The 26,301-nt window shown below is 39.9% G+C and overlaps 1 protein-coding gene across 6 annotated transcripts in view; it reads right to left on the bottom strand.

Annotated features, from left to right (window-relative positions):
* The window catches only part of PAK2 (p21 (RAC1) activated kinase 2), an 86,651-nt gene that overhangs the window by 12,861 nt on the left and 47,489 nt on the right, over positions 1 to 26,301 (bottom strand). For all 6 annotated transcript variants that reach the window (XM_034781595.1, XM_034781593.1, XM_034781594.1 and 3 more), the window contains 10 exons: positions 22,434 to 22,534; positions 21,632 to 21,782; positions 20,467 to 20,498; positions 19,787 to 19,891; positions 17,631 to 17,760; positions 16,729 to 16,792; positions 14,214 to 14,262; positions 11,421 to 11,533; positions 9,193 to 9,310; positions 5,815 to 5,914 (listed from right to left, as the gene is read on the bottom strand). In XM_034781595.1, the coding sequence (XP_034637486.1) occupies positions 5,815 to 5,914; positions 9,193 to 9,310; positions 11,421 to 11,533; positions 14,214 to 14,262; positions 16,729 to 16,792; positions 17,631 to 17,760; positions 19,787 to 19,891; positions 20,467 to 20,498; positions 21,632 to 21,782; positions 22,434 to 22,534 (963 nt within the window). The remainder of the gene's footprint in view (positions 1 to 5,814; positions 5,915 to 9,192; positions 9,311 to 11,420; positions 11,534 to 14,213; positions 14,263 to 16,728; positions 16,793 to 17,630; positions 17,761 to 19,786; positions 19,892 to 20,466; positions 20,499 to 21,631; positions 21,783 to 22,433; positions 22,535 to 26,301) is intronic.

The following is a 26,301-nucleotide window of genomic DNA, read 5'->3' as shown; positions in this document are numbered from 1 at the left end:
ATCCCACCCAACCAGGTCCCATCTATCCTCCCTTGTGAAGGGGTACCACAGGCAAGCACTGACTGATGGCCATCGCTGCATCTTGGACTTGTGCCAGCCGCCCTGCCAGCATGAGAGGGAATGACAGTTCCCCCACCTCCAGTAGGCATCTCCCCAATCACCTTCCACCAGTGTCTCTTGAAAATCTGGCCCTTTATTTTTACTGGAATGAATGGAATGCAACAATGCATTTTCACTGCGTATTCCATCCTGCTACTTTGTCCAACCCGCAGATCTCCCACTTCTTTTCAGGCATGGAGAGCACCAACGAGGACACAATCTCAGCAAAAACTGGGATTTATCCTAAAATTTACATTAGTTTGAAAGAAAGGATTTCAAACTTTAAAAATGCTTTTCCCTACATTTCAAATGCTAGTACCAGATAGTGCTGACAGATGGGTTTCATGCCTGAAAACTGTCCAAGGGCAGTTTAGCAAGCTACTATCCACCTCCTTCCCAGTCTCCAAAGCAGTAGCAGCCAGTAGCTCTCATCTTGCTACTCTTTCATAAAGGCTTTCCCTTCTAGGTCTATAGCATCATTCACTTACATTCCCTCAAAGGGTCACAGTCAACCTGAAATCTAGGCGACTTCAAAAATGTGACAGAAGCAGCAGCTCTCTTACAGGCAGCCTATTAAAATACCCAGGTGCCCCAGAAAAGCCTTGCAGCCTCCACAGCACCAGCAGGGAGAAGGCAGGTAAGAGCCTCTGCAGACTATGCAAGGAAAGGTGTTTCAAGGAGACCAGGCACTGGCAGCCCACACATGCTTCATCCACCTGGGGATCCTCACTACATTCAAACTGGCCTCCCACTGTCAGTAACTCTAAGGGAAAAAAGATACCTTCACCCACTGTACCATCCTGAGAGCCAAGATGCCCTCAAGAACTGCTCAGGCCCCTTCTCCTAGCATGGGAGTGCACATCAGCCACCTCCCATGGACCAGGTCAACCCACCAGCATCTTCACTAACATAAGAACATAAGAAAATAAGAACGGCCATACTGGATCAGACCAAGGGTCCATCCAGCCCAGCATCTTGTCTGCCGACAGTGGCCAATGCCACGTGCCCCAGAGGGAGTGAACCCAACAGGCAATGATCAAGTGATCTCTCTCCTGCCATCCATCTCCACCCTCTGACAAACAGAGGTTAGGGACACCATTCCTTATCCATCCTGGCTAATAGCCATTAATGAACTTAACCTCCATGAATTTATCTAGTTCTCTTTTAAACTGTTATAGTCCTAGCCTTCACAACCTCCTCAGGCAAGGAGTTTCACAGGTTGACTGTGCGCTGTGTGAAGAAGAACTTCCTTTTATTTGTTTTAAACCTGCTTCCCATTAATTTCCTTTGGTGGTCCCTAGTTCTTATATTATGGGAACAAATAAATAACTTTTCCTTATTCACTTTCTCCATACCACTCATGATTTTATATATCTCTATCATATCCCCCCTTAGTCTCCTCTTTCCCAAGATGAAAAGTCCTAGCCTTTTTAATCTCTCCTCATATGGGACCTGTTCCAAACCCCTAATCATTTTAGTTGCCCTTCTCTGAACCTTTTCTAGTGCCAGTATATCTTTTTTGAGATGAGGAGACCACATCTGTACGCAGTATTCAAGATGTGGGCGTACCATGGATTTATACAAGGGCAATAAGATATTCTCTGTCTTATTCTCTATCCCTTTTTTAACGATTCATAACATTAAATGCTTTTTTGCCTGTTTGCTTTTTTGACTGCTGCTGCACACTGCGTGGATGTCTTCAGAGAACTATCCACGATGACTCCAAGATCTCTTTCCTGATTAGTTGTAGCTAAATTATTAGCTACAACTATACAATACATACATCATATTGTATGTATAGTTGGGGTTATTTTTTCCAATGTGCATTACTTTACATTTATCCATATTAGATTTCATTTGCCATTTTGTTGCCCAATCACTTAGTTTTGTGAGATATTTTTGAAGTTCTTCATGGTCTGCTTTGGTCTTAACTATCTTGAGCAGTTTAGTATCATCTGCAAATTTTGCCGCTTCACTGTTTACCCCTTTCTCCAGATCATTTATGAATAAATTGAATAGGATTGGTCCTAGGATTGACCCTTGGGGAACACCACTAGTTACCCCTCTCCATTCTGAAAGTTTACCATTTTTTCTTACCCTTTGTTCCCAGTCTTTTAGCCAGTTCTCAATCCATGAAAGGACCTTCCCTGTCATCCCATAACAGCTTAATTTACGTAAGAACCTTTGGTGAGGGACCTTGTCAAAGGCTTTCTGGAAATCTAAGTACACTATGTCCACTGGATCCCCCTTGTCCACATGTTTGTTGACCCCTTCAAAGAACTCTAATAGATTTGTAAGACATGATTTCCCTTTACAGAAACCATGTTGACTTTTGCCCAACAATTTATCTTCTTCTGTGTGTCTGACAATTTTATTCTTGACTACTGTTTCAACTAATTTGCCCGGTACTGACGTTAGACTTATCAGTCTGTAATTGCCGGGATCACCTCTAGAGCCCTTTTAAAATATTGGCTTACATTAGCTATCTTCCAGTCATTGGGTACAGAAGCTGATTTAAAGGATGGGTTACAATCCATAGTTAATAGTTCCGTAATTTCACATTTGAGTTCTTTCAGAACTCCTGGGTGAATGCCATCTGGCCCTGGTGACTTGTTAGTGTTAAATTGATCAATTAATTTCAAAATCTCCTCCAATCACACTTCAATCTGTGACAATTCCTCATATTTGTCACCTACAAAGGACGGCTCAAGTTTGGGAATCTCCCTAACATTCTCAGCCGTGAAGACTGAAGCAAAGAATTCATTTAGTTTCTCCGCAATGACTTTATCATCTTTAAGTGCTCCTCTTGTATCTCAATTGTCCAGGGGCCCCACTAGTTGTTCAGCAGGCTTCCTGCTTCTGATGTACTTAAACATTTTGTTATTACCTTTTGAGTTTTTGGCTAGTTGTTCTTCAAACTCCTTTTTGGCTTTTCTTATTCCATTTTTACACTTAATTTGGCAGTGTTTATGCTTCTTTCTATTTACCTTACTAGGATTTGACTTCCACTTTTTAAAAGATGCCTTTTTATCTCTCACTGCTTCTTTTACATGGTTGTTAAGCTATGGTGGCTCTTTTTTAGTTCTTTTACTGTGTTTTGTGAGGTGGGTAATAGTCCATGCCTCCTTCACCAAATAAGAGGATTATAGATTCCATTAACCTCAACAGATTCTAAGCCACCTGCTTCAGCTAGCAAGTTTCTATAGTTCCTTTCCCCTGCCTCCCCATGCCATCTCTGCTGATCCCCCTTCTTCTTTCCTCTTCCAGCAACCACCTCTTCCTCATACCTATTCCTATCACCTACCTCACCGCGTCCCTGTCCTTCCTTAAATCGTTCCTTTTTACACATCCTCTGCTAGAATCCTCTCTCCTCCTTCCATTCAATCTCTCCCACTCACACCTTCCACTGCTTCCCTTCACTTGTCATCTCATTTGGAAGATAGCCTGCAAATACTCCGTTTGTACACAAAGCAAAAATTCCACAGCCCTATAAAACTGACAGATCCCTCTATATACCCTTAAGACGTGCACTTAATTTACCTGAGTAACCCCATTATCTTTCACTGTTCACTTTCCCCACTACTGTTTACAAACTCTATGTACAGTAACTCCTTGCTTAACATCGTAGTTATGTTCTTGAAAAATGCTACTTTAAGGGAAATGATGTTAAGCAAATCCAATTTCCCCATAAGAATTAATGTAAATGGGGGGTGGGTGTAGGTTTCAGGGGAAAAAATTTCACCGGACAAAAGACTGTATGTGTGTGTACACAGCAATGATGATTGTGAAGCTTGGTTGAGGTGGTGAAGTCAGAGGGTGGAAGAGGGTCGGATATTTCCCAGGGAATGCCTTACTGCTAAATGATGAACTAGCACTCAGCTGAGCCCTCATGGGGTAACGCTACAAGTTTCAGAGTGGTAGCCATGTTAGTCTGTATCAGCAAAAAGGAGGAGGAGTACTTGTGGCACTTTAGAGACTAACATTTATTTGGGCAGAAGCTTTCGTGGGCTAAAACGCACTTCATCAGATGCATGCAGCGGAAAATACAGTAGGAAGATGTATATACTTTTTTTCCATGGTGTGTGTGTGTGCACACGCACGTGCCCCTACTGTATTTTCCACTGCATGCATCCGATGAAGTGCGTTTTAGCCCATGAAAGCTTATGCCCAAATACATGTGTTAGTCTCTAAGGTGCCACAAGTACTCCTCGTTCTTTTTACACTTTACAAGGCAGCACGAATGGAGGGAGGGGAGACAGCATGGCAGAGAGAGACAGAGACACACACCCTGTGTGAGAGAGACGTGCATTGCCCCTTTAAGTACATTGCCTTAGGTGGATTAGCAAATTAAGACTGCAGCTGCTGCCAGCAAGCTCCCTCAGTCCTGAGCCCTGTTGTGTCCCCCGCCTGTGGAGATAAGGTACAGGAGATGGGGGTACAAGAGTGGGGGGAGGAGAACACCCTGTTATTAGCACCCTTCTTCCCCACCTCTGCACAGCAAGCAGGAGGCTCTCGGGGGCAGCTCCCAGGCAGAGGACAGGAGCAGCACACGGCAGTGGGGGAAGGGACAGCTGAACTGCCTGGCAACTGATAGCATGCTGGGCGGCTGCCACACAGGGAACTTAGCGGAGAGGGGAGCTGAGAGGGAGGCTGCCGGTCCACCCTGGTTCCAAGCCCCCACCAGCTAGCTCCAATGGGCTGCTCTTTCTGCAAGCAGTGGACAAAGCAGGTGGCTGCCAAACAACGTTATAAGGGAGCATCGCACAACTTTAAATGAGCATGTTCTCTAATTGATCAACAACGTAGCAACGAAACAACGTTAACCGGGACGACTAAGTGAGGGGTTACTGTATCATAACTGAAATTAGACTACAAGCTCTTGGAACAGGGAACAGTGGTAGATTTCCCGGGTGTCCAAATCCAGAAAGCAGCTTTCAGAGTGTCACCCCATGTCTTTTTAGGCATCTCTGTAGCGCTTAGCAAACTTTTAGGTGCTCAGTATGTAAATCTTAATGCACCTTTCCCTAAGCACTCCTGGCAACTTCTGAGATTAAATTCACTAAATTTTTGAATTTTTTTTTCTTTCCCCACTTGCTGTATGAGAGACACACACAACAACTGACTGACTGCATAATAAGTGCTGCCAAATGCACAATATAAAACTGAAAACAAAAAATATTTCCCTGATCTCTAACATTTTTATCATTGTAGATACTTTTAACTGTAGTTAAAAAAAATTCAGACAAGTGCCGTGTCCAGCACAATAGGACCCTACCTGGTTTGCAGCCTTTAGGCAGTACTGAAATACAAATGTCTAATTTTCATCCTGTCAATTAAATGGACAGTGCAAAAGCATTTGAATCTGAAAGGAGCCAATAAGGCGGCTCCAATTAGTGCCAGCTTCCCTCACTGGCAATCTTTATCTGACTTTACATTGCAGGTTAACTCACATTTACAAATGCATTCATGTGGTAACAAGTTACTTAAACATCTTCTTGTTTGATACACTCAAAGTCAGTAACTTTCAGATGCTCAGAATTACAAACCCAACTATAGTGGGCAAAATTCTTTTTGCAAAGCAGAATGAATTCTATTGCTGATTTTTAGTAAAAATTCATCTCAAATATCTGAGACAACTATGCACTTACAAACATACTATTCATTGCAAAATGTTTAAAAAGCAGCAGCAGGTTGAAACAATTGTCTGGCACTCACTGAGTTTAACTGATCCATCCATTCCTAAAAGCACGTTGTCACTCTTAATATCTCTGTGGATTACCTGGTTGGCATGTAGGAACTCTAGAGCTTGCAAACACTGTATGGGGAGGAGGAAAAGGAAAACATTTATCAAAAGGAAATACAGTTTGTGTATTGTGAATCAAAAAGCAAAGTTTGTGCACATATAATGCAATGCGTAAAAAGGTAGCAGGTATTACTTTAAATATCCAGCAGAGGAAGCTCTTATGATGAGAAACCAGACTACTGCCACCCAAAATTCACAGAGGTTAAAACCTGCTTCTTTAACCTCAGAGAATACGCTATTTCCTTGCCATCACAGAATTGCAAAATGAACTAAAAGTGCTCACCAGCCAGGCATCATCCAAGATTCCCCAAAGTTCCAAAGCACTTTCACTTTGCTACATGTTACTTTTCACAGCTTTTCAGTTGTTGGGGAATCCTGACTGACTACTGAGATCAGTTTCCTTTGGTAGAGTTTCACTATAAGGAGAATGCTTCACTCTTAAATATAATGTAGTGCTTGCTATAACGAAGGGTGCGAAACAGTTTCCATTATAAAAATGTTTACATAATTCTGGCTCTCTCAATTATTCCACAAATTAACCCCTATTGACAATTAATACATATGCTCAGCTTAGAAAAGTGGTTTTGATTTACCAGTCATGAGTATTCTGAATTTACATGTTGGGCAGTAGAATTATTGGTTAAGTAAAAAGAGTTTTAAGTAAGTTTTAAGCTTAAGTTTAAACTCATTCATGGGTGGCTAGTTAAATGCAGAGTATTAATTTTCAATTTATTGGAAACTGAAGACAATTTAACTTTGTATTTGGCATCTAGACAGATCATTTTAAAATCACTGTTTTCTTTAAACTTGGCTTGTTTTGTAGACTCTTAATGAGACACAGAAATAAAGCTGAGTTTGAAATCAACAGCTTAAAAATTTTTACCTGCTTTTCTTTTTTAGATTTATTCAAAATCTAAAGCAGTTAAGAATATTGCTGGGCTCTGAAGAGCTTTAGCTTTGAAATGATTTAAGATGAGTTAAGCAAGAGACCACTCTTGCTGATTTTACACATTCATAATCTTAAAACTTGGCTTGATCTTACTTCTCAAAATCTACAAATGTTTCCTGAACAGGCATGACTTTTACAGATTGCCTTGAACACTGTCTTATCCCTGAATGATAACTGCCTCTTAATATCAGAGGGGTAGCCGTGTTAGTCTGAATCTGTAAAAAGCAACAGAGGGTCCTGTAGCAACCTTAAGACTAACAGAAGTATTGGGAGCATAAGCTTTTGTGGGTAAGAACCTCACTTCTTCAGATGCATCTGAAGAAGTGAGGTTCTTACCCACGAAAGCTTATGCTCCCAATACTTCTGTTAGTCTTAAAGGTGTCACAGGACCCTCTGTTGCCTCTTAATACTTAATACTTCTTAATACTTCACCTAGCAGCTGGCCCTCAATAGACCCTCCACTGTCCCAGATTATGATGTTTTGGGTTTTTTTCTTTGTTTGCTTTATTTTAGTTTAAATTGATTTAAATCCTTAAAGACTGTCAAGGAGCCTGAATTGATATAAAACCTTAGATTAGTTTATTCTGATGATGGTAAGAGAGTGCTTTAGAATTAATTTAGGTTTAAATTACTGGTCTGATTTTAATGCCATCATTAGATATTTCAGCTGTTAAAACAAAAACCAAGGCTAGGAATTCAGCCTCAGAAGTTTGCTTTGAAAGTGTTCTATGTACTGCAACTGGAAAAGAAAGCTATTTTATTTTGAAATAGCCTTCCTGAAAATTCTCAGATGAAATCGGGAAAGTGCGCTTTGGGGCATGGACTATTTCTTCCTAAATATTTGTCCAGCTCTGGTTGTGAACAGACCCTCTAGGTGCTGCAGCAATATAAACAATAAATATAAAGAAACTGGAGAGGCCAAAAAATTGAAGACAAATTAACTGGGCAAAAAGATTCCTAGAAATTAAAATGCAAATTAGTTAAAAAAAAAAAATGGCAGACTGGAAGTATCCAAGCAGGAGTATACTTATTTTTAAGACTTTATAGGCTAAAAAAAAAAACACATTCTTGTTCACATCTGATCTTACTGTAACTAGTTACTTTTATTTTACTTTTATAATTACCTATCCACACATGTTGAGGTATGAGGGTGCTTCCCAGCCCATCCCTTGCAGTGCATCATCTAAGCAGATGCCCCACTGATGCATGCTAAGGGGCTTTTAAAAGCTTCCTGTGCAGGGTAGATAATACAATTACCCCGACAATAAATTGAGTTTGTGCTGGTCTCTTGCATTTTGACTCAGGGAAATAACTGATCATCAGCAGCTACAATTCTTTGTTAGTTTTAAATTATTTTTCTGAAAATAGCTGAAGAAACAGAGAAAGAAGGCCATTCCATAATTTAATGCCTGAAGACCACAAAACTAGTTAGAGAGAGGGAAAAACACTCAACCATCCAGCCCATTGCCATGCAAATATAGGGTTGTGATCCACTAGGGTTGTGACTCCAGTATCCTGTTTTACCCAGTCTATTCTTAAGCCTTCTCGGTGATAGCTATTCCACCCCTTACATTTGGAGAATATTCCACGGGGTAACAGAGCTCAGGTTTTCTACATATTCATCCCACTTTTTCACTCTCATTACTCTTAGCTATATACACTCATACAACTACAGATTTCCCTGTTATTGTTTACACCTGCTAAATATCTGTAGGTTTGTCTTCAAATCTTTCTTTGAAAGTGAATCACTCCAGCCACCTGAAATTTTTTTGCTGCGCTTCTCTGAACTCCATCCAGCCTGTCAGTATCTTTCTAGTAACATTGTAACCAGAATGAACATAATATTCCAGGTGCCAAATAGAAAGGGACACTCCTACCCCACTGCTCCATGATTTGAGGTATCTATATACCAGCCCAAGACTCCATCAGCTTTTATTGTCATGTTGCATTGCAAACTCATGTCTCATTTGCTTTCTGCTGTCACCTTTAGCCAGCTCTATCCATCACTGGTTCCCCTCCCACTGCTTTGGATTTTTTCCCTCCAGATCTTTTAGGTTGCATTTTTTTGTTACTCATTTTGCTATTTTTCTGCACATCTCATCTTCATATTATTTCCCAGTAATCACTAGAGACAGTAAAATGCTCTCCAATTAAATATCCTCTTCGAAATTAGTTAGAATGCTGCTTAATTTCTCTTTCAGTTTATTAGTGAAGATGTTAAATGAAGCCTGGACATCAAATCAATTGTTGCAGTGGCTGGCCAGTAATATAAATGTATCTCAAAAAATGGGGGAGGAAAGATTGCACTCTCACCCCCTAGCCACAGAAACGTAACACCCACCTCTCTGCAAACAGCAGCAATCTGTGCCTCATCCATGCAAGTTTCTGTGACCACATCAGTGAGTGACCCTCCAGCAAGGTACTCCATCACAACAAACAATTCATCGCCTACAAGAAAACTGAAGGCAGAAAATACAGAAATAAGCTCGTTTGCCAGGAGTGGAGAATCAGAACTGATAAATGACTGACAGTGTATTGCAGCAACTGTTCAAGAGAATATTTCACAACAGGCCTTACAAAATTTACCCTAGGGTATTTAAGGAAGTAGCTGAAGCAATCATGGACCCATTAGCAATCAAATGAAATCATGGAGGAAAGGTGAGGTCCCAGAGGACTGGAGAAGGGCAAACATAGCACCGGTCTTTAAAAAGGGGAACAATGAGGACCTGGGGAATTATAGACCAGTCAGACTAACTTCAATATCTGGAAAGATATTGAAACAAATTATTAAACTATCAGTTCGTAAGCACCTAGAGGATAATAGGATGTTAAGGAATAGCCAGCATGGATTTGTAAAGAACAAATCATGCCAAACCAACCTAATTTCCTCCTTTGACGGGGTACTGGCCTAGTGGATGGGGGGAAGCAGTAGACATGATTTATCTTATTTAGCTTTTTGGCAGTCCCACATGATATTCACATAAGCAAACTAGAGAAATGTGGTCTATGAAATTACTAAGGTGGGTGGTGACTGAAAAACTGTACTCAGTCATTATCAATGGTTCACTATCAAATTGGGAGGTCTTATCTCATGGTGTCCTACAGGAGTCTGTCCTGGGTCCAATACTATTCAATATTTTCATTAATGGCTTGGATAATGGAGTGGAGACTATGCTATAAAGTTTGCAGATGACACCACTCTGTGAGAGGTTGCCAGCACTTTGGAGGACAGGATTAGAATTCAAAATGATCATGACAAACTGATCTGTAATCAACAAGATGAAATTCAATAAGGACAGGTGCAAAGTACCACAATTAGAAAGGAAAAGTCAAATGCATTCATACAAAATGGGAAATAACTGGCTAGGCAATAGTACTGCAGGAAAGGATTTTGGATCACAAATTGACGCAGCTGCGAAAAGGGGAAACTTAATATATTTAACAGTAAGATACAGGAGGTAATTGTCCCCCTCTACTTGGCACTGGTGAGGCCTAAGCTGGAGTTCTACGTCCAGTTTTGGGTGCCACTCTTCAGGACACATTGTGGAAAAGTGGAGAGAATCCAGATAAGAGCAACAAAAGGGGTGAGAGATTTAGAAAATCTGACTTATGAGGAAAGGTTAAAAAACGGGGCATGTTTAGTCTTGAGAAAACAAGACTGAGGGGAAAACCTGATAACAAGCTTCAAATATGTTAAGGGCCGCTATGAAGAGGACAGTGATCAACTGTTCTCCATGTCCAATGAAGGTAGGACAAGAAGCAATGGGTTTAACCTGGAGACAGGAAGATTTAGGTTAGATATCAGAAAAGCTTTTTAACTATAAGGATAGTTAAGTATTGGAATAGGTTACCAAGGGAGGTTGTGTAACTCCCATAATTGGAGATTTTAAAGAATAGTTTAGACAAACACCTGCTAGGTATCGTGTATTTGGTCCTGCCTCAGTTCAGGGAGATAGACTACATAACCTCTTAAGGTCCCTTCCAGCCCTACATTTTTATGAGTTTTAGATCAATTAGGAAAAAAACATTTTTAGGTAGACAGACTGGATTTAAAAGCTGGGGCCAAGCTTCTCTTACCAAAATGCCAAAAGATCTTCTGACTAAAAAGTCAGGATAACAGTTTTGCATCTCATCTAAAACAGCACCTCCAGCAGCACAGTGCTCCCCAACCCCAGTTTGGGATATTGGTTTGGTACCGAATCAGAAAAGAATGCTACCTACTGAATCACCAGCCCTATGCTCTGCAACACACCTGGCTTTTGCCTGGCAATCTCTTAACCCAAATACTCATTGTACCACCTGAGTATGTGCACAGGGGGGGCCAGGTGGGTTTGTATTTAAGGCACTAGCTCAACCTGTTGCCCATGCTACTCGCCACATGGCTATTTTTAGTGGTTTTTAGAGTGCTAGCTCAAGCAAAGCTAACATGTCTGTCTACCTGAGCTGGGAATCATGCTTTGAGCTGCAGTGGAAACATACCCACAGTGATCATAGAATCATAGAAGATGTCAGGTTAGAATCCTGACTCCTGGGAGAAGGAAGCTTAACTGTTTGATTGTCTGCATTTACCTGTCTAGGAAGTTGACTATGTTGGGATTCTTTAACTCTTTCATTACCAGGATCTCATTAATAATCAACTCCTTCTTGGGCTGCTTCTGCAGGTTTATCTGTTTGATAGCAACCTGAAAACGAGGGGAAAGAGTAAAACACAAGATGAAGTGTTAGTCCTACAAACCTGAGTGCCAACCCGCTGCAACACTAAACAACATTTATAATATTACAGTAAAAGATAGTTGAATGATTAGAACAGAGGAGTAGACAAGGCATGTGGGTTAGTAATAACAAGGGATGCTCTGTCAAACTGTCCAACAGCTTGCTGGCTGTAGGCTATGTACAAGGTGGGACTGGAGCTGTATTTTATAAAAAAGGCTAGCAAGTCAATAAAGTGGCAGAATGACTGCTCCAGACAGTGAGCCAAATTCAGAAGTGACACAAATGGTGATCTAAATTGCACATCAGAAAGTCAGTGTTGGTTCAGGCAGGAGTAGCTTGCAGCATGAGGGGAAGCAAAGGATAGGGTTATGGCAGGAGAAGAACAGGAACTATGAAGTGATGTGACGGGCACAGGAGATCTGCTTTATCTTACACCTTCCTACATCGTCCGGTTAATTGCATTTCCTGCTGTTAATTCCTCTTCCATCGCCAGTTATCCCAAATTACTAATGTGCAACTTACACCACTCTTAACTTCATCCCGTCATAGTCGAGGAAATGCAATGCCAGCAAAAGAGTCACTGCCAACACAGTGCAGATCAGAATAGAGAGAAGTGGAGGAAGGGTTTGGGGGACAGAAATGAAATCAGAGTCAAGAGAAGCTATTAACAGGCTTGAAGATGAGTGATTTTGTAGTGGATACAAGTGATAGCCAGTGCAAGGTTTTCAGGACAAGGATTGTTTCTGTATGTTTTGTTCTAAACAGAATAGCATTTGGATAAAAGTGCATTTGCAAGGCAAAAGGAGCTGCAAATATGAAGGTGTGACAAGACAATGCCCGAAAGAGTGATTCAATAAAGTGAGTGATGAAAGAAAAGCAGACATGCTGTTAAACAGGTGAGATGGGAACTTTTACAGCATAGCAAGACAATGAACAAAGAGGAGCTTGGTGGGGTGACAACTTCAAAATTACAGCCATAAAGTCTGAAAAGAAAATCAAGGTTGAGAAATTGAGAGGAACGAGTTTGACCATTAATAACTACGGTATTCTTCTTGCCAAGAAGAACCATGTCCATCTATGAGTTGGAAGTAGATGTCTTATAATTAAGACAACTGGAGAAGGAATGGTCTGTCATCACCTCCAGAACTAAAATAGCTTTTAGAGATGGCAGGTGCATATTGTCTAAATGCTGCAGTGAGGTAAAAGGAGTAATGAGGAAGCCATGTAAAAGATGGTTTCACTGCTAGCAGAAGGAAAGAGATTGGAAGTGATCAAGTATTGGATCAATGAGGTCAGACACCGGAGATTTCGTGGGAACTACACAGAAGATCAGTAGTGTTATTGGAAGGGACAGGGAAAAGCTGACAATGTGATACTGCCACAGACAGATGCAATTCTGGAGTGGAAGAAATAGTAAGCTCTGTTGAGAGTAGAAGAGATGTCAAGTGTGTTAAGGACTGAATTGGCAGTGTTAGAATGACTCCGGAGATTACAGAATAGCAATAGTATCACTAAAGATCAGAAGGAAACCTGGGAAAGGGGCTATGTAATATTCACAATAAAACATGATAATACTGCATATTTTGGTGCACCAGAATTTTAGGTTTTTGGGGTGGGGGAGGTTTTAAGGATTTGAGCTATTATTGTACCATGGGTTCTGGAGAGATAGGCAATGGAAAGTGTTTTTATAGGGTAGATTGGTTGAAAGATGTACAGCGAGTTAGTTTTTTCTAACAGGAAGTAAAGAAAGGCTAGAAAAACGGAATCCAGGTATGGGATTTTGTTATAGATGGACAAGCACATAAAGTACTTAGTGTGTGACAGGTAAAGGAAAGTACAGGGGAAAATTACTCATTAATCCAGGGTGTGGTTACTCTTAGGCAGAAGAAGTAGAAAAGAGGAAGAAGCCAACAGCTATAAAGGTGAGAGGCAAAACTATAGGTGAGAACATTTCAGCTATTAGCAAAATGAACATTCAGGTGCCAGAGGAGGTGGTGGCAGGAGAGACTGAGCGAGCTGATGGGTAAAGCAATTGAAGAAAAGATGACTTTAGAAAGAAGCCGACAATTGTGAATTTTAGTTGTAGGGAACCAATGGAGTAAGAGACGTTCGAAGGAAAACATCAAAGCAAATAGGATAGTGAAAGCTTAACGAACAATTTGTAAATGACAATGATGCCACTACGTCTGCCAGGTGATATGGGTGTAATCAATGGGAAGAATCTGGGAACAGGATATGGAAAAGGTAGTTTAATTAAAATAGAAGGAATTGTTTGGCGAGAAGCAATTTCCATATGGGCAAGACTATCATGGTCACAGATGAAGCTATGTAGAAGGCTAAATGCAAAATTATTGGTCAGAATTCAAGACAATATTGCCTACAACACTTAGAGATTAAATAGTTTTCAAAACCCATGACTCTGAACATCTTGGTCCCTTTGCATTTCATTGGAAAAACAAAACCCTATTTTTAGTATTCATCATCTGGTTACTACAAAACAAGGACTGCACTGTTACAAATGACTATGACAAATATTCTGCTGGGAAGTAATGCCAGAGATGGGAGCCACTAGTAAAAAAAAACCTATCCAATTCACTTCCATCACCGATAGCTGCAGATTTAAACGGAAAATATTCACACAGATCTTACCTCCTGTCCTGTTGCTACGTCGATAGCTGTGAAAACTGTACCTGAAGCCCTGTGAATACAAGGTATGTGATCAGCTGTATGATTTCAAATCTAACAAGAATATACATGCAGACAGATCAAAGATTTTTTTTTTTAAATAAGTTTTGCACACTAAAAACTGTAAAGAACGGCGCATTTGTGTGAAAAAGTACTTCTTTTTGTTTGTATAAAACCTGCTGTTTATTAATTTCATTGGATGATCCCTGGCTTTTGTATTGTGTGAAAGGGTAAGCACACACTTCTCTAGTCACTTTTTCGACATCATTCATAGTGATGTTATAGGCCTTTATCATATTCCTCCTTAGTCATCTTTTCTCTAGGCTGAATAGCCCTAATCTTTTTAGTGTCTCCTTGAAAGGAAGCTGTTATATATCCTTGAACATCTCTGCTGCCCTCCTCTGAACCTCTTCCAGTTCCACCATATTTCTTTTTGGGCGACCAGAACTGGATATAGCATTCAAGGTGTCAGTCACACTGTGGATTTATATAGTGGCATTGTGATATTTTCCATCGCTTTCCTAATAGTTCTTTTTGACGGACACTGCACATTTCGTGGAAATCTTCAGAGATCTATCCACGGTGATGCCAAGAGCTTTTTCTTGGGTGGTAATAGCTTAGACCCCATCATATATGTAAACACATGTATACACCTCTACCCCGATATAACACTGTCCTCGGGAGCCCCAAAAAATCTTACTGCGTTATAGGTGAAACCGCGTTATATCTAACTTGCTTTGATCCACCGGAGCGCTGCTTTACCGCGTTGTATCAGGTCGCGTTATATCAGGATAGAGGTGTTTATGTACAGCTGGGATTGTTTTTTCCCCATGTGCATTACTTTGCACTTATCAATGATGAATTTCATCTGCCATTTTGTTACCCAGTCACCCAGTTTTGAGAGATTCGCTCTAATTCTCCTCACAGTCTGCTTTGGACTTAACTATTTTGAATAATTTTGTATCCTCCGCAAACTTTGCCACTTCACTGTTCATCTCCTTTTCCAGATCATTAATGAATATGCTGAACCCAGTACAGGTCCCAGGACAGATCGTTGGGGAACCCTCCTGTTCACCTCTCTCCATTGTGAAAACCGAACTTATTCCCACCTCTTTGTTTCCTATCTTTCAACCAGTTACTGATCCACGAGAGGACCTTCCCTCTCATCAGCTACTTAGTTTCCTTAAGAGTCTTTGATGAGAGACCTTGTCAAAGGCTTTCTGAAAATCCAAGTACACTGTATCGACTGGATCACCCTTGTCCACATACTTGTTGACTCTCTCAAAGAATTCTAATAGATTGGCAAGACCTGATTTCCCTTTAGAAAGCTAGTGAAATCAATAGGCAGCAAGCAGCTTTCATAGAAACAAGAGGGAATACTTTTTCACACAACGCACATCTAACCTGTAGAACTCACTGCCATGGCCAAAAGTGTAACTGGATAAAAAAAATGAACTGGATAAGTGCATGAAGGATAGGTCTATTAATGCCTATTAGCTAAGTGGAACCCCATGCTCCGGGTGACTCTAAACCTCTGATCACCAGAAGCTGGGAGTGGAAGACGGGTGGATCACTCCATAAATTACCCTGTTCTGTACTCTCCCCCTGAAGTTCTGGAACGGGTCACTGCTGGCAACAAAATACTGGGCAAGATAGACCACGGTCCGACCCAGTATAGCAGCTGTTATGTTAAGAAAGAAGGGCATTCAAGGAGTAGTCAAATAAGGAGTACTAAATACAAATACCAGCCAGCTCAGAAAGAGCACACTAGTCATCATAGGACCAGCCTCTTTCATAGTAAGAGGAAAACTACTTTTCTTGCATGTCAGTGTATGCAAATCCCTATACCTTGTGCTATTCCCAAATATCGGATAAATCAGACAATCGATTCTAAAGGGGATTCTATTCCACCCCTCATTCCTCTACACACACACACAAAATATCAAAATATTGTTAGAGGGGATGCAAACACAGTAAGAACAATGTTTATATTAAAAAAATTATGCAAGCTCTGCCAGTATTCATCCTTCAACTGAACTTTTACATTGAAATGATTCATGGAAATATCTAGAGCAAATTACACTAGATTGATAGCACCTTGACCGGGGTAGAAAAAGCTTGCATTCTATCACCCTTAGCTTTTCACTAGTCATAACATTAAAAGAACAGATACGTTTATGTCATGAAGGGGAAGAGCAGAAAAAAGACAAAAGTTCACTTAAATGAATACATTTTCACTCCCATCCAATCTCACCAGAAAGTGGTTTGTTTCCAAAGAGACATTAATGCACAAGCACAGTCCCATAAAGGAACAGATTCAAAACTTCCACCACTGTCTGAAGTCTCCTGCATCTGATTATTACTGCTTATACACTGACATGTCTGCTTTAATAAACAGTGGCTAAATGACAAAACTACATCACACCTTTAATCATGGTTCATTCACTGAAAAATTTTGGACAGCTCTACAAATACTCACCCCTGCCCAATTTTTTCATATCTGGTGTATTTTTTCTTGGGATCTCCTATGCTCACAATAGTCCCTAAAAAAAAAAAAAAAAAAAATCCACACAAAACATAAAACCAACCAGTGATTTAAGAGAGCATTCTTCACTTTTTATTAGAGTACAATGTGTACTTTTTTCTTTTTATTCTTATGGTCATAAAAATAACTTTTTATACTGAACTGCACTTCAATTAAATGATATTCTTCTGTATGATGTTTGTGACTTGTAACACCTTTGTGGGATGAATCAGTAATAAATCCAGTAATTGTACTGCCTATTTTAAACTAAGTCATTGCCTCCTTTGTGCTAGACAATGGCATTGGTTTGGTGAATGAGTGCATCTATGAAGGTTATGGAATTAGTAACAGCAAAAATCCACTGTATTCTGCACTAAAAGGAACAGCTCCGTAGAAGCTGATCACCATGCCACAAGTGCGACATTGAAGCTGTTTTAGGGCCAAACAGGGAAATTTTGTTTACTTGTTAATTTCCATTCTTCAAAAACAGTCCAGATGCCTGAATACAGTTCCTCCCACCTAGCAGATGACAGAAAATAACCAAGTCTTTGGATTACATCACTCTTATATGAAAAATGGGGATGATGGCTTAGTCAAAAGACTTAATCATTTGTCTCCATTTTCTGGTTAACGGAAACTACAACCAAGCATCTGTACAGATTGTTTTATAATGGCCTCAGTTCATACATCATGCTGATTTGATACCTGCAGTCTTTTCTGTAAAGACTCCAATAGGTATTATTAGTTCAAAGCAATGTGCTGATGAGGTCTGCACAGAGCCCTCCCATATAAATAAGAGAATTACTGATAACTAGCATCAATACTGGAATTTGTATTTTAAAAAAAATACAACTCACGTAGCTTTTCCATGATGTCTTCATCTGACATTTTGGTCTTCTTTTTCTGCTTGTCAGCTGACTTGGCAGCACTATCACAAGTGTCACCAGCTGGTGCAGGGATAGGGTCAATTACAGACCGTGTGTAAATCTGTGGGGAAAGAAAGAACATTCACTATTAGAGCTCAGAGTTCTCTTTGCAACCACTGACTTTCAGGTTCAAAACTGCCATAAATTCTTATCTGACCACTACCATTGTTTCACTTAAAACTTTTGAAACCAGGAGCTACTTGTTCTGAGAATTGCTGCTTTTGAATACTAGCCAACGTGACTGCAACACTACTTGATTCTGAAAGACTGACCTGTAGACTTGCTGGACAGCGCAGATGGCTAGGGGTCGATTTACTCTGGAAAGAGATCCCTGATGCCTCTGGCTTCTATTGTTTCTACAGCTGGGACTCATTGCAAAAACTGTTCTACAGTGTATTTTAGTACATCATTGCTTTGCTCTGCCAGACTAGGTGGAAATCTCTTCAAACACTGCAGAAGCGTGAACTACATAGTGTGGTACTCACCTCCATAAACTGCTAATTTGAAAGCTTAGTTGGAAATACAGACATTACGAAGCACATTAGTCTAACCTCCACTTTTTTTGCGGGGTGGAGGGAAGGCTTTCTACTCATTTGTTCTCTAATAGGATGTCCTTATTACACCATATGCTGGAATAGAGGCTAGGGTTTGACTGCCATTTCATCCTTTGTACATTTTCTCTTATTTCTTCAGTCTCTCTTCACATTACATGATGCCCACCCATCATCAAAGAGGATGGAAACTGCTCTTTATTTAACTATGGGACAAATCTGAAAGGAGATTTTGTGAAGTAGTGAGCTATAGAAAAATGAAGATGCAGTAGATACCTTTGCACAACCCAATCTTTTGGTTTTGGGGAGCAGAAGATAGTTCAGATTTGTACATGGGTCTCCCCTAAACTACCTAACTGTTCATCATTTGAAAAACTGCATAAATTGACAGTTATACTTGCTAATGTGGCAATATTTACAGATCTTTAGACATGTAATGTTCCACCTATATCCTTATTTAAATGTCACGTGGCCTATTCCTTAAAGCAATATTCTGTGAACATTGTATACATTCCATACCTACCCTTCAGACAAAACAAGGCAACAGTGGAAGAGAAGATGATATTTGGCCTTTATAGGAGCATAGGGAGGGTCTCTGGAGGGAGGTTGGGGTGGGGGAGTTAAAGATGGTGCTAAAGCTTAACTAAGAACTTAAGTGTTAAGTTCTCACATGTAAAATTTAGTACTAATAATATTCTTGTTGGTGGAATAAATTCCCGGACAACTACAATGCAGAGGGTTTTTTATGATGGGATAATGTTGAATAGGAGAAAAAAAAAAAAAAAATCAAGCACACAGTACACCTCTACCCCGCTATAACACGACCTGATATAACACAGGTTAGCGTATAGCGCGGTAGCAGTGGGGCTCCGGCGGCGCTTTAAAGGGCCCGGGGCTCTGGCTGCTGCGGGGAGCCCAGGGCCTTTAAATCACCGCTGGAGCCCTGCCACCCCTACTCCGGGGCTGCGGCAGCGGGGCTCCACCGGCGATTTAAAAGGACCCAGGCTCCCCGCAGCGGCAGGAGCCCAGAGCTCTTTAAATCACCGCCAGAGCCCTGCCGTCCCTGCCCCAATATAACGGGGTTTCAGCTATAACACAGTAGGGATTTTTGGCTCCCCACGGCCGCGTTATATCGGGGTAGAGGTGTATGTGAGTTTAAGTTTTTTTAAAACGTACATTACCCACAATATCTGGGATTTTCTAGGTGCAATTGGTAAAGTTTTGTAATGATCCTCCTTATAAGGTGTTTTAGAGGATGAGGAAATGAATTTGGGATTTTTTCAATGCAGCCCTCCAAAATATAGCACTAACTTGGATACTCGTGGTCCAACTGGTACCTGGGAGCTAGCTATAGTTAGGAAAAAACATGACCACTAAAATAAAATTAATATAAATAAAGTGACATTTTGCAAAGAATAATCTTCCCCAATCTGGTGTGGGCAGGGACCATGGGAAGAGGTCTGCAATAGACAGACCAGAAAGTAATGTTAAAAAAAAGCAAAAATACCAGAGTAAATTAAAAAAAAAAAAACTCACTGATTTTGTATGATCTGGTCGAGGGGCAATAACCGGAGGAGGAACCTCTTCATCATCGTCATCTTCTGCTACTGCTGTTGAGGGCTCTGAACCTTTGGCATTGGGCTATATTTTTGTTATTGAATGGAATAAAGGGGAAATAAAGTATTTATAAACTAGAAGCAAAGCTGTTGTTTTTCCCCAAAATTGTAAACAGCATATGAGTTTTAAGGCATTTTTAGAATGGGGATCCAGAAATTCTTAGTAATTTAGAACTAAATTAAGTATGCTGAGAGACATAAGAGTCTCACTACATTTATTACAATATTCAGTTTATTACATTTCATTGGAATATTTTAACAATACTTTTATTAAAAAAGAAATATCTGAATATTTAAATTACTTCTTCTACTACTCTAAGTTGTCAGAAGCATGTGTTAAGTATTTCTCACCATTCTTTAAATAAGAAATAGACATCCATGGAAAGCATTTAACAGACACACAATTCGTAAACATCCTTAAAACTAAACCACCTACTGGGCATTTTGTTTCCTGTGGGAAACGTTGGTTAAAAAATATAATTCAATAAAATGTTACTAAATTTATTATGAAGTATATAATATGAGTTTTAATTTAATTAAAAAAAAAAAACACTAATTGAGTAGGCCTGGAACAGTGCAAGCAATAATAAATACACTTACTGCTGGTGTTCCTGAAGCGAAACCATCTTTTTCTAAACAGCAAGAAGAGTAATAAGTGAATATAAATAATTAGTGGAATAATAAATAATAAAAGTGGACTTTCTAGAAAACATGAGCAACACATCAGGAATCCTGGACAGTTCATGAGATTTCCCTGCTTCCAACCAGGTGAATTTTCATGGTTGATGAATGAAACATCAATTTCCCTGACTAGATGCAGACAGGTGTTACAAAACCTTCTTCCTCCCACAGGTCAGGCAATATATATTTCAAATCCTGACTTGCTACATGACTGGATCTCACCTGAGTGGAGACTGTTTTGTCAAATTGTGCACTGGTTTTGATGTGCATATGAAAGAGAAGATTATGACCAAACTGATAAGGCAAAGATGTGAAAAACCCCTATCACCAGGCTATTTTTACAATGGAAATCTTTTTGATTTAAACAGCTAAAAGGAACCACATACACTGGAAAAATACAATCAAACGTTTTTCCCAGCCACCCACACACACTTATCACTTCTAATGCAAGTTGTAGACAAATTACACTGAACCTTTGGTCCTATCATAGAATCATAGAATATCAGGGTTGGAAGGGACCTCAGGAGGTCATCTAGTCCAGCCTCCTGCTCAAAGCAGGACCAATCCCCAGACAGATTTTTGCCCCAGATCCCTAAATGCACCCCCCCCAAGGATTGAACTCACAACCCTGGGTTTAGTTGGCCTATGCTCAAACCACTGAGCTATCCCAAAACTATCATTTGGGAAAGTTGAGCCAATGCAAGTTACTGCACAGTAATTGTCCAAAAGCATGTTCTGACTAGAGATAATGGGAGTGAACTTAACCAGTTAATCATAGTCTTATAGTTCTAGCTTCATAAAGACAGGTCATTAATTAATTGATTTTAGCTGACTGGTACTGCCATTTTGAATTATCCTGTTCCATTTGTTCTCTTACCCACCTGAAACAGGAAATTGACTGGACAAAGAGTGCAACTTTAGTGGAACCTTTATTTATGAGTGTCCCTTACTCATTAGATACTAGTTTGAGCCTTTGGCATGGGCCTACCTTCCCAATTCTAAGTAATGATGTACAGGGAAGAGCAGACTGGATTGTAAGAACCAAACTCTTCCTCTGAATGTCTCGTATGTACTCGTCTCTCACCTGGAGCGGAGAAGCTCAGGTACTTCTGTTTTGCAGTGTCTTTGGAGTCATAGAATTTCAGCACATCTAGTACAGCCTGAGGGTTTTTCTTCTGCTCTAGCTTGGTGATATTTGAGGTCTGTAGCAATCGAGCCCATTGCTCTGGCATTCCCTGAAACAGAAAACAACCTTAATACTTAATATTTTTAAGTCATTTAAAAAAAAATCAGAATGGATTTTCTTTCCACATGTAAGCATTAATCTGTGACTCTAAGTGACTCAGATGTGGTGGGGGTTTCAGTCACTGAGTTGAACACGTGTAGGTGACAATATAAACCAAGCCTTCAGCTAAGCTAGCACAAACATTCAATAGCTCTATCAGGTCTTCTGGCCTACTGGGGCATTGTAGGAAGAAGTTGTGTACCTTGCAGCCCCTGTCCCTACATACACCCTCTCCTGATGAGGTACATTAAATTCCCCATTCATCACTCAGTCTGATTTTCTATGTACATATCTATTGTAAATGGAAGTGAACTAACCAAAGGGGCTACTTCATTTTTCTACAGGCTAATAGGAATTCTCACTAAAGGGTTCTCCCATGTGGTATAAAGTAAAGCATCAGGATTCCAGTGACTAATATTAAACATTTATATTGCAGTAACACCTATGAGGCCAACCAAGGTCTCGGTGTGGTAGGCATTGTAAATGACTTGTGATGGAGAGGAACAGATTAACTTACACCTTATTCTTAAGTGACAAATTCTCCTCACTTCAGCAAGGAACCTTATGGCTTTCTGAACAGTTCTAGGACAGGTATACTTACAGTGAATTCTCCAGTAACCGCATCAAAGCCAACATGGATGGTGTGTTCAAAGTCTGATGGAGGAGAAATTTCTGGCCTTTCCTTTTCCTTTTTCTTGCTTCCTAAAAGATGACATTGAAAACCATCCACTTAAATTCAGAGAAGGTTCAGTCACAAGATAGAAGATCCCTATTGTCCCTGTTTAATACAATGATAATCTTTGAGCAGTAATATATCCTTTATATTTATTCTGAAATTTGGACATGAACATTTCATAAATGCATGGAGCAGACTGTCCTGCAACATTTTAATTTTAGTTTAAGTTTCAATGTAAGAATTGCTAATTCATTGCATTGAAAGTTGTTATTTATATTGTAGTAGCACTCAAAACCTGAATCAGAATCAGGACCCCACTGTGACAGGTGCTATACAAAAACATAAGTCTCTCCAGCCTCAAAGAGTATCTAATTTAAGACAAGATGCAAAAGTGGGTTTAACAAGCTACAGGAAAGGGTGATGAATCAGAAAGATTAATAGGTATAAGATCATGCAGTTCGATGAACTATGTGTATAGCCGTAATCAGATTCAATTACATTTTAATTAGCTATGTTCTTAAACAAACTATTAGGTTATTTCCATTGCTGTCTAATTTCAGGCTTTTAACAAAAATCTTTGCCTCTACCCTTTTTGTTTATATTTTTAAATTAAAATACTAAATACAAATCAGTTCCCTTGTTATCCCCCCCCCCTTTTTTTTAAGCTGCCCATACTCTGCTCAAGGTCCATTTTTATACCATCTCCTCCACAAACTATCAGGTCTCCTTTAAACAAAAATGTACCCACAATTAAGATGGTGACACCACAGGTAAGCCAGAAGCACTGACAGGTATACGGACTGCTGCTTCCACTACCCCCCACTTCCTCCCAGGAAGAGTTCGTGTCCTTTAGTGGTCACTCCCTAATGTAGGGAGAAATGAGGGTGGGTGAGGCTTTCAAGATCTCTTTGCAGAGAGGGGACTGGGTAGCAGGGCATGGGGGAGCCTGACCTACCATCAGATATGTTCAATGTGTGATTTTGGAAACAACTGCAGATTCTGACACTAGGTCCACTTACTGATAAACAGCTGAATTTATTCTAGTGTGCAAAAATCTAGTAATAATGCCACATTGTGCTTATTATAATAAATGAAGTACAGTGCATGCACAGCACCCATTTTTAAATACCTATTTCTGTCTGACTTAATTATTGCTTTACAAGTTTCCAAACAAAATAAGCTTCTCAGTGAAGGGGACGCTATAAATTTTAAAGAAATTTTAAAATAAATATAATTTGAGCTGCAATGTTTGTTTATTTTGTTTTAAAATCACCTCAAGACTAAGGATCATCATCAAATTTCAGTCCAGGAAATAAATAAAAAAAAAAGTTAAGTTATAAGCAACTCAAGTAGCACCATCTCAATTTTAACCGTGATGTGTCTACGGAGATGCAGAAATATGGGGAACAGCACATGCTACAGTTGAGCAAAGTGGTCCAGACAACAGTTAATAAAAATAAGACTTTATCCACTGGGGTTTCACAGTTGGGTATTCATTCAAACATGGAGCCATCTGAGGATTTGTTTGTAATTACCAGCTTTTACTGTATTTCTAACCGTACAGACCCTCACACTAACAGGAAAGGAAAGGAAAGGAAAGGAAAGGGAATTAAAGACTATACTTAGAACTGAAAAGCCATGTGGCCTGCCTAGAGCTACACAATACATTGGAAAGACATTGCTGTTATAAACAGGATATCTTTAATATGGCTGCACAGGTCTGGAAGCCAAAATGTAAATGGATTGTCAAATGCTCTTATAAAGAAAATTACTTCAACTAAAGGTTTAGAAAAACCTGATTTTCTCTTTATATGAAAGCATTAGAGCATCACTCCTTGCCCAACCTTTTGCTGCTAATTGTGTGGAAACAGAAAATGACTTATGTTCCTTAGAAACACTCTTGGTCTGAAGCATTTGATGGCTTCTAGAGGACATAACTTCGTGTTTAAATCCCCAGGCATGTGCTACACAAATAAACCCTTCTTCTTTCAATCAAATACACATCTTATTAGTACACTGGGCAAACATTAAGAACCATTGCTCCACCCACAGAAATAACAGACCACAGAAACACATTAAACAAATGCAGGCAGCAGAACTGAGCCAAGAGGCTGGATCAATGAGTCACACTTTGGCAGCAGGTACTTGAGGCTCCATTAACAAGGCCACTGTGAGGCTACACTATTTCTGAACCTCTGATTATATCTGCATTACAGTTCTGTATTTAAAAGGGACTCTCTTTAGTACAGTGTGATTCCTGTGTTTCAAACCACAAATCAGTTTAAGATATGGCCCCTTATTCTCAGCGCTAACAGTAGCTTAGAGTGTTGCAGAATTAGTAGTGTTCTGAGCCTCTGGAGAGGAGGGAGCACAGCACACCTCAGGCCATTTTCCAATTACCCTCATGGTTGAAAGGCTTGAGAGCAAGACATGTACACAGCACTGCTCAGATGGAGGTTAAAATATGGGATCTTTCAAGGTGGTGCTAATGGGGAGCAAACAAGCAGAAATGTAAAATCCTGGAGAAAACCACAACCCCGGATTATAAAATATATAAAAAAACCCACACTAAAAATGCCCCAAATTACACTGAAGGAATCTTAGCTCAGTCACTAATAAATATTCCCCACAAGAAAGCCAGCAAATATGCACAATATACATTAGCATGACCAAATGTCTGGAGCCAAAGTGTAGAATGCTTATTTTCCTATTGCAAGATTTTAACACTATATACAGAGCTAAGTGATATGGCAAAGAACTTCTGCAGTTTCTGGCTCGCATGAAAACATGACACGGTATGTGCTTGTTCTGACTTATTCCAAGGACGATCACTTAAAAAAGCAACAAGTAGAACACCAAAGCTGAGTGAACACATCAAATATACTTATTTTGACAGGACTGCACCACACTAGAGGCGCTATAATTATAGCGGAGTGTTGAAATTAAGGTTGAGAGTCAATTACTTTTTAAAAGAATTAATTCTACATGCTCTACATCCTCACACTGAGGATTGTCTTGAAATTTGCAGTCCCTCGTGGAGGTGAGGGGTAGGGTTAGCGTTCCAAATCTGGGATCTCAAGTTACACACCTCTTGAAAAACACGGCATTTTATAAAAATCACTTTGTTCTTCTAATTTGTTTTGTACACACCTTAAACGAAGGCTCTGATCGCCCACAAACTGATCTCAATCGCTCAGGATTTACCTCAGCTAAGGCAGGGCACTCACTATTCCTCTGAGTGGGAGAGAATTTTACTGAAGACGTTATTAAGAGTAACATTTGTAATTCGAGGTCAGGGCATGCCATGCTGACGTGTCTAAAAGGCAGAAATGTGCATATGCAGCAAATTGTTTTCCAGGCAATCTGTCATCACAGTAACTGGGTGGCTCAAGATGACATGTGGTCACTGAACCCGAGCTACAACCAGGTGGCATGAGTTCAAGCTCTACCCTTGGCAGTTTTTAAGTGTCTTATGCATGTTCCTTGTTCTTTGCCTGCATTCTGCAGGGACTTCTTTTGGAAGTTATGTTTGGAGATCAAATTTTCTGGTTTAAGAGTTATATTTTAAAGTGCTCTAAAATACATGTACAGACTGATTTTACTTTCAAACAGATGGAAGATGAAACGTTCTTGTAAAAGCCATTAGAATAATGTAATCATGTTTCCTGAACAGAGGGTGATCAAAGGAAAGCAAGTTGCTGTGTATTGTGTCATGGGGTTCCTGATCCACAGCTCCCCTAACACGAGTTGCTCAAAACACATTATATATATTAAAAAAAATAAATATAAAAAT

The sequence above is a fragment of the Trachemys scripta genome, chromosome 9 (assembly GCF_013100865.1).
Source record: "Trachemys scripta elegans isolate TJP31775 chromosome 9, CAS_Tse_1.0, whole genome shotgun sequence".
NCBI classification, from domain to species: Eukaryota; Metazoa; Chordata; order Testudines; family Emydidae; genus Trachemys; species Trachemys scripta.
This window is presented reverse-complemented; position numbering and strand designations above follow the sequence as displayed.